The 8,718-nt window shown below is 59.3% G+C and overlaps 1 protein-coding gene across 2 annotated transcripts; it reads left to right on the top strand.

Moving 5' to 3' along the window:
- Positions 1-737: 737 nt before the first annotated feature.
- PCED1B (PC-esterase domain containing 1B) lies at positions 738-6,537 on the top strand. Of its 2 annotated transcripts, none has more exons than XM_040978938.1 (3): positions 738-885; positions 2,856-3,139; positions 4,946-6,537. In XM_040978938.1, the coding sequence occupies exons 2-3, from the start codon at positions 2,978-2,980 to the stop codon at positions 6,287-6,289; spliced, it is 1,506 nt and encodes a 501-aa protein (XP_040834872.1). In that variant the 5' UTR covers positions 738-885; positions 2,856-2,977; the 3' UTR covers positions 6,290-6,537. The 2 variants fall into 2 exon arrangements, with proteins under 2 accessions (XP_040834872.1, XP_040834874.1); XM_040978940.1 differs by having other exon boundaries at positions 4,949-6,537.
- Positions 6,538-8,718: the final 2,181 nt, after the last annotated feature.

An 8,718-nucleotide genomic window follows, 5' to 3' on the forward strand; every position in this document is an offset into this window, starting at 1 on the left:
ACCTGAGGTGGTGGAAAAAGCCAAGATGGTACAGAGCTGTGCAGCAGATCCCAGGAAGGTTACCTGCTGCCTGGGCCCTGGGCAGCTCTGCAGCCATCCCAACACCCAGGACCCAGGTCCTCTGCTGGTCAGGCCTGTGGGAGTGGGAGACGGAGCTCCGCACTGGCTGCCAAGCTACCCTGCGTGCTGCGTGCCTCGCATCCCACAGGAGGCGCTCTATCCCAATGTGTCAAACACCCGCTGGAGGCTCAGGGTTCTGAGAAAACCTTTCTCAAGCCTTCATTTCCTCATTTTTTTCTTTTTCTCTGATTCATTTCCTCCTTCTAGGCCAAGCTGTCTGGGTACTTGGGAGAGGAGGGGAGGAGACTTGCTCCTCCCACAGGTGATTACAAACCAGAGAGGAAGGCCAGGCCACAAGCCTGAGGCAGGGGCTGGGGGTCTGTCCAGTTTTGCCCCTGGCTGAGGTCCCTGGACAGGCTCAGGTCTGTCTTCCCAGCAGAGCAGGTGGAAGGCTTGGAAGTGGTTAGTTTGTCGGCCCAGCAGTGCAGGGTCACTGCTACGAAATCTGATTTAGGAAAGAGGAGATAGGCCTTCCCACAATTGTTCCTCCTCCCAGAGGAAGGCCTGCAAGGGGGGAGGGGAGGCGGGAAAAGAACTGGGGGTCTCAACAAAGAAAGCCCCCTGAGTTACACTCAAGTTCCGGGCTAGACAGCACTTCCCGGGGCACCCCGGGGCTGTTGCTCGCCACTTCCTAAAGCCCAGCCGCACTGTTGCTGCCCTCCCCCTACGCCGGAAGTGCCTCTGGCTGCGCTAAGGTAGTACCGTGGCACCGGGCGGCCAGAGGACACCCAGGGACCAGCATCTAGGCACCAGGCACGCTTGCAAGTAAGTACTTCCCAGCTTCCGGGTCCAGCTGGGGCCCCAGCCCCCAGCCCACCCACTGTGAGGAAACAGCCCTCGCTGTAAGCCACTAAACTTGTAGCTGTGGGCGAGAGAGGAAGCAGCCAGTTTAGCTGGAAGGATGTGAGGCCCGCCAGCGTTCTGTTCTCTGGAAATCAGTGCCCACGGGTGGGGAACTGACCTCTTGACCGTCATTTCCCAAAGTGTGAGATGAAGACAGAGAACCCGACTCTCAGGGGAGACCCCTCGGTGTTGACCGAGTACAGGCTTGTGTGCCACACTGTGCTTAAGCTCCCAGCCCATCCCCCGCCGGGGCTTCGAGGACCCAGCCTCCCACACAACCCCACACACTGCTGACCTGTTTGGGGGCCCAGGCCCACTGGAACCTGGGCCCTGCTGACAGGTGGGAGAGCACGGGTGGACACAGGCTGGCAGCGGCCTTGGGCATCTTGCTTTTTAATCCACAGCTTTTTTCCAGACACATAAGTGCACATAAAATTCAGAGCCTGGTGTTAGCAGTAACAGCAGTGGCATCCGTTTTGTATCCTCAGGGCTCTGTCACTGGACACTGTCCCTTGTCTTTCAGCCTTATTCACATCTGGACACCGGTGAGGACCAAGCGCAGTCTCACTGGTTGGGGCAGGACTGACAGGGAAATGGACCAAGAATCACAGCAGGGTGGCTCCCCCATGTGCCACTTGCTGAGGGGGCACGGCTGCAGGCCTAGCAGAGGGCCCGGTGCAGGAGCAGTAGCCCCTCTGATGTCGCCATTTTCTCAAGGATGACCTTGAGAAACAGCCATGGGCAGCAGGACCTCCCCGGGCTGTGGCTTGGCACGAGCCATGGGAGCTGATCGAGTGGGCACAGTGCCCAGGGACACTGCTCCAACACAGGCAGGCAACAGGCGCCTTAGGCAAGGGCCCTTGAGCGGAGGAGAAAGGGATTGAAATCAGTCACCTAGACCGCTCCTGCCCCATCCCAACCCCACTGCCTGCAGTTGGGGCTGCTTTAGGAGGCCCTGCCAGCAGCCACAGGAACACTGGGAAGGACCCGAGTGGCAGGGTATTATGTGACAAAATAGAGATGAAATAAGGCATTAATCAAAGCAAACACATTAAAAAATTAAAACAGGGGAAATTGGTCTCCAGGCTCAGCTTCCCAAAGTGCATTTCAAGGCCCTCCCTCTCCCCTGCCAAGAGGCCACTGAACCCAAACAGTCGCAGTCTGGAGGAGCTGGACACTGCCACAGGCCTCTACCCACTGCGCAGCTAGCTGGGGCCGCACCACAGTGCAGTGCTTGTGGGCGACCAGCGCCCCTGCGTCAGCCGTTCACACAGGCTCATCCTGGTGGAAACCCTGCCGGAATCCGTGGAGATTTTCCACAGAGTGCATGTCCCCAAGCTTTCTGGGGACCCCTGGTGTTTGCTTTTGGGGTGGCTGTTCAAAGGCTGGGCTAGAATTTTCCTAGGAATCCAGCTGTCCTTTGATAGGAGGGCGAGTGGGCGACTGGGGCCATCCCTGACAGCTTGTCCTGCACACAGGAACCTTCCAGGAGCCCTGGCCTGGTCTGGGCTGGAGCCCCATCTTGTTGACTAAATCCCCCGGGGCCTGGGAGTGCCTGGGCTGGGGCAGTCAGCTCTGCTGGTTCTCCCTGGAGCCAGCTCTCCCTCGGGAGCCATCTGCATTCTGATGGCGCTGATAAGGGGTGGCCCCCTGGGGTGCTGGGGGAGGGGTGTGACCACGGGTGTCAGCCAGCAGCCTGGGCGACCTAGGGGTCAGGAAGTGGCAGCGAAAGGCAGCCAGTAGACGGCCCTGAGGAAGACCCGCCTTCAGGGGTTCCCAGAGACAGAGGGTGCCAGGACCTGGACGCAGCCGAGGGGAGGAGCGGCCACCCTTAAGCCCCCACATGACCTCGGGAAGGTCACCGGACAAGATAATTTACAAACACTCCTTAGGTTCTGCGGCTGTGGAAGATAAAGCCAGGGAGTGAGTGGGAGGAGAGGACCCGACGCACTCCTTAGAAACGTGGCCTTGAAGCGAGGTGGACGGTAGGCCGGTCCTGGAGGTGGAGCAAGAGATGAGAATGCGTTTCCCGCCAGCAGGAGGGAGCCAAGGCCGGGAGAGCGGAGCCGACGGGGACTGCGCGGTCGGACCGCCTGCAGGGCCCAGCCTGGAGCCGGCTGGCGGCTGCGGGGAGAGCCTCCCCGAGCGCGGGGGGCCCGGCTGCACACCTGAGGAGGTACGGGCCGTGGGGGCTGGGCTCACGGGGCGCCGGCAGAGGGGGCCTCGCCGGCCGGGCTCTTCCTAAGCACCTAGCGGGGGCGGTGACACTCCTTGTTCTCTGGAGGCCGTGCTGGGCAGGGCCCTGGGTCTGCCTGCCCAAACCTTTCAGTCCGGTGAACAGGAATGCGGCTCAGCCCTACCTGCAAGGTTTGTGCTCACCGCTCTGGACAGAAGGCCTAGTCCTGATTGTGGTGGCCACTTTATTTACAGTAAGGGCCTGTCAAGGTTGAACGAGAGTTCTTCAAGTGAGGCAGCAAGGGTCAGCTGCTGTTTGTGTGCAAGTTCCCTGTCAGCCGGGTAAATGGGGCCCTCACCAAGTCCCTGGAAAACATGCACCGTGCAAACACCATGGGTCCCAGTCAAGTTTTCCACCAAGAACCTCATGCTGGCATCCCCGGCCCACTGATGACGGCTCCCTGAGGCTGTTGCCTGCTGGCACAGCTGGGCGGGCCTGGACACATCCACTCGGCCTGGGAACCCCTGAGCTAGCTGCAGCTCCCCAGCTCCATCCAGTGCTCCCCGGGTGTAGGGGCTGGAGAGGAGCCTGAGCCTTCCAGGGAGAGGCGCCCCATGGTGCAAGAGCTGGGCGGAGCCTGGACAGCAAGAGGCGCCCCAGGGACTGGGGCGGAGCTTGGACAGTCCAGCAAGAGGCGTGCTCCCAGGCACCTTTTTGCCTTTTGTTTTGGGGAGGTGGTTTTTTTTCCCCCCCACAGGCAGTGGGGTAGAGAGGGGTGTCATCCTGTCACTCAGTCCCTCTGGGCTGCAGCTCTAGGCATTGTCCCTCCTCTCATTGTGTTCTGCAAGGTTGGCCTGAGCGGGGGGGGGGGGCGTGGGGCGGCTGGCACCCTGGGCAGCCGCAGTGGTGTCTGCAGGATTTTGTCCAGGCCTTCAAGATGTGTACACGAGGCATCACACCCTGCTGGAGAAGCAGACCTTCCCCAGTTGGAACCTGAGTCCAGCCACAGGCTGTCCTGTGGAAGAGAAGCTGCAATGTTTGTGGAGTCCCTGGCCTTGGGCAGCTGTGACCTGGTCTCCTACCTCCACAGAACCTGCTAGAAAGGCAGCAGAACATTGACAGATGACCCACCTGATGCTACAGCATGCTCACTAGTGGTCACTAACCCGGTATCATTTTAAACACTCCATTTTAAGAAGTTCCCCTTACAGACAATACAAAGGCCCAACCTTAGCATTCCCAAGGAGCAGGTATACAACACCAATAGCCAGAACCAGCACCCCTGGGTGCTCCATTTCCCAGGCTAAAGTAACCTGGACTCAATTCAGCCTGAGTCAAGGCCACTGCTCTTCCAGATCTAGTAAGCCCAATAGCCCCTGGGAGCAGGTGCACACTGTGACCACTGCTGGCCCAGGAGGACAGTTGGGGGGGGCTGAGCTGATGTCCTGGGGGCAGGTGCACGCTGTGACCACTGCTGGCCCAGGAGGACAGTTGGGGGGGGCTGAGCTGATGTCCTGGGGGCAGGTGCACGCTGTGACCACTGCTGTTATTGCCAAGCTGCAAGGCTGGCTAACTCCATCGAGGAGTCAGACATGTTGGCCTCTAGCCACAACCAGGCAGCCTGGTAGACCTGCAGCACCTCTGGACCTGTCCCAGGGAGCACTCGGGTTGGGGGTGGGGGGCGCTCCTGGTCAGAGCAGCCTGTGGTCCAAAGATCACACTCCAGCTGCAGCCTGACCACAGCCACCATCTGGCACTCCAGGCCCTGACCACCCCCACTGCAGCTTCTCTCTCCTTCTGTCCCAGCAGCCAGACGCCCCTCCATACACCAGGGGTGCTATGGTGCCCCTGCGGGCCTCCGAGGTGCGGCAGCTTCTCCACAACAAGTTCGTGGTGGTCCTGGGGGACTCGGTGCAGCGGGCCGTGTACAAAGACCTGGTGCTGCTGCTGCAGAAGGACTCCCTGCTCAGCCTGCAGCAGCTCAAAGCCAAGGGGGAGCTCAGCTTTGAGCAGGACACGCTGCTGGAGGGAGGCCAGCTGGACACCCTGCACAACGGCACCACCTACCGTGAGGTGCGCCAGTACCTCTCCGGGCACCACCTGGTGCGCTTCTATTTCCTCACACGCGTCTACTCCAAGTACCTACAGTCCGTGCTGGAGCAACTGCAGGCCGGCGAGCATGCCCCAGACCTGGTCATCATGAACTCCTGCCTCTGGGACCTCTCCAGGTATGGCCCCGAGTCTGGGAAGATGTACCTGAAGAACCTGGCCAAGCTGTTTGCACACCTGGGCCGGGTGCTGCCCCCATCCTGCCTGCTGGTGTGGAACACGGCCATGCCTGTGGGCCACAAGATCACTGCAAGCTTCCTCCCTCCTGAGGACCAGCCATATGCCGCCTCCCTACGGATCTACCTGATGGAGGCCAACTTCTACTGCTTCGCCGAGGCCAGGAAGCATGGCTTCGACTTGCTTGACCTGCACTTCCACTTCCGCCATGCCAGTCAGCACCGGCACCATGATGGTGTGCACTGGAACGCGCGTGCGCACCGCTGCCTCTCATACCTGCTGCTGGCTCATGTGGCTGATGCCTGGGGTGTGGAGCTGCCACGCCGCCCAGCAGTCAGGTGGCTCCAAGAGGGCCCCACAAGAGGGCAGTGTGGACGGGGGGTCCATAGGCAGCACCCGACCGGCAGGGATGCCCTGGCCCAGCCACTGACCCCTCCCAGGCATGCACCCCTGCTTCCATTCTCGCCCCCACCCCCACTGCTGCCTGCACCCAGTCTGATGACTCTACAGACTTGCCCTGTGCCCCCTTACCCAATGGTGCCCCCGTTTCCACTCTGTTCCCAGGATTCTTACTTCACCTCAGACCATCCTTTCCAAATGAATCCATTCTGCTTCAGCCCAGATGCCTCCTCTCCGACCCAGACGGGATTTTCACTGGAAGCCAACTTGACATTTGATGGTCAGCCCCCTGTACCCTGTGTCCCATCACCATATGTCCAGTGCCAGGCTCCTGTGGTCCATAGGGGTTTTCCCCGGAACCATCCCTATGGCCCCTACAGGCCCTGGAGAGGGCGGCCTAGACACTCCAACAGGCGTGCCCCAACTGCCCAGAGCCCAAGTACAAGAAGAGCAACCTCGGCCTGACTCCCATTCATGGCCAGGACCTCCCAGCCACCAGAGCCTTTGGCCTTGTGGTCATCTGTGCAATCTAGAAGGCGGGAAGCACTGTGCCACAGTCCTGTTGTCACCTGTGGTGGCCCCATCCCCAGGGGGTGACCAAGCAGTCCTCCTGCCTCCCAGCACCTGTCAGCTTTGCCATTTTGTGAACATAAAATTGGAATAAAGAATTCATGTTCCGAAGCAGTTGTGGGACGTGCAGTGTCTGCGTGTGACAGGAGCAGGGTTCTGCCTGCTGGGCAATAACCTACAGCAAACCATTCCAGCAGCTCCCAAAAGCAGAGCTGGTTCCTGACAAATGATGTCAAATTTTCAAAGAATCATTCATTTCTACATCTGTGTCAGCACTCCTGGTCCACTCTCCAGCCCAGTTTACCTCAGCTCCCAGTCCAGCAAACAGTCCTGGCCTGCCAGAGGACAGCTGGGATGGGCCTCAAGCAGTTCCCGCTCTGGGTGTGAGGGAATCAGCAGGTGGTGTGGCTGATGGCCTGGGTTACTGGGTAGATGCACATGTCATGCCTTCCCATGGAAAGGTAGGGACTCGGACAACCAGTGAAGGTGGATGGGACTAAACTTTTTTTTTTTAAAAGATTTATTTATTTTTATTGCAAAGTCAGATATCCAGAGAGGAAGATCTGCCTGATGATTCGCTCCCCAAGTGACCGCAACGGCTGATGCTGTGCTGATCCGAAGCCAGGAGCCAGGAACCTCCTCCAGGCCTCCCACGCAGGTACAGGGTCCCAAGGCTTTGGGCTCTCCTCGACTGCTTTCCCAGGCCACAAGCAGAGAGTTGGATGGGAAGTGGGGCTGCCGGGATTAGAACCGGTGCCCATATGGTATCCCAAAGTACATTCAAAGGGGAGGCCTTCTAGCCACTAGGCCACCGCACTGGGCCCGGGACTAAACTTTTCACCAAATTGAATTGATCTGTCCCCAGAGTCACCATCAGTAAACTTGGCAAACATTTGTCACCCTGCAGACAAAGGAGAAAGGCAGAGCAGTACATAATCCGCGGAAGGACGAGCAGTGCTCAGACAGGCTTGCCTCAGCCCAAGTGCCAGGCCTAGCACTGCACCCCAGCGACAGCATCCAGGCCTACTACCATTTCCCAATGACAGTGTCCAGGCCAAGCATGTCATCCCAGCTGCAGTGTCTGGGCTCCTGGAGTCCAGAAGGAACTCTAGGATGGAGTCCAAGGGGGGTACAGTGTCGGCCTGAAGGCTCTGAGAAGCTCTTCCCTCTATTCCCTCCGGTGGGGGTGAACTCACTAGATTGGAGGGTGTGGTTTGCCTGGAGCAAGTATGCCACTGTTTGCTTCCCTAATCAAGTCCCTCAGGATTTGCTGCAGGATGGGAAGGCTGCCTGCTCCGGGATACGCTGTGGCCCAGAGGTGTGACCTCTTAAGGGGAAGTTACCTGAGCTGACAAGGGAGAGGAGGGATGGAGAAGTGGTCTGGGAACATGCACCTCCAAGGAGAGCTCAGACACTGGTGTTGGAGAAACTACTGGAGCGGCTGGTGGAGGCCTTTAGAGCATGGCAAGGTGGAACTGGTCCCAGTGCAGTCAGCAGAGGCCTGCCTGGCTAGTGTCCATGCTCTGATGTGAGCATGCAGAGCCTCTGGCAAATCTGTTGTGTGTGTGTGGAGGCTGACATGTGCCCTGTGTGTGTGTGTGTGTGTGTGTGTGTAGGCTGACATGTGCCCTGTGTGTGTGGAGGCTGGCATGTGCCCTGTGTGTGTGTGTGGAGGCTGGCATGTGCCCTGTGTGTGTGGAGGCTGGCATGTGTCCTGTGTGTGTGGAGGCTGGCATGTGCCCTGTGTGTGTGGAGGCTGGCATGTGTCCTGTGTGTGTGGAGGCTGGCATGTGCCCTGTGTGTGTGTGTGGAGGCTGACATGTGCCCTGTGTGTGTGGAGGCTGGCATGTGCCCTGTGTGTGTGTGTGGAGGCTGGCATGTGCCCTGTGTGTGTGGAGGCTGGCATGTGCCCTGTGTGTGTGTGTGGAGGCTGGCATGTGCCCTGTGTGTGGAGGCTGGCATGTGTCCTGTGTGTGTGGAGGCTGGCATGTGCCTGTGTGGTGTGGAGGCTGCATGTGCCTGTGTGTGTGGAGCTGCATGTGCCTGTGTGTGTGGAGGCTGGCATGTGTCCTGTGTGTGTGGAGGCTGGCATGTGCCCTGTGTGTGTGTGTGGAGGCTGACATGTGCCCTGTGTGTGTGGAGGCTGGCATGTGCCCTGTGTGTGTGGAGGCTGACATGTGCCCTGTGTGTCTGCATCCCCTCAGAGACATTGAGGTGGCTTCTCCCTTGGGAGCAGGGTTGCTGAGTTCCCTAACCTGGGGAAATACGGAGAGCCTTGGGACCCTGCACCCATGTAGGAGACCTGGAAGAGCTCCTGGTTCCTT

Source organism: Ochotona curzoniae, unplaced genomic scaffold (assembly GCF_017591425.1).
Source record: "Ochotona curzoniae isolate NIBS_2020 unplaced genomic scaffold, NIBS_Ocur_1.0 contig_2927, whole genome shotgun sequence".
In the NCBI taxonomy this organism is placed as follows: domain Eukaryota; kingdom Metazoa; phylum Chordata; class Mammalia; order Lagomorpha; family Ochotonidae; genus Ochotona; species Ochotona curzoniae.

What these genes read in the sequence shown, in the direction of transcription:
- PCED1B (XM_040978938.1), top strand. Translation starts at nt 2,978, where the DNA reads ATGAGAATGCGTTTCCCGCCAGCAGGAGGGAGCCAAGGCCGGGAGAGC. An exon ending in CCGGCTGCACACCTGAGGAG is followed by an intron (nt 3,140 to 4,945) that starts GTACGGGCCGTG and finishes CTTCTGTCCCAG; the next exon opens with CAGCCAGACGCCCCTCCATA.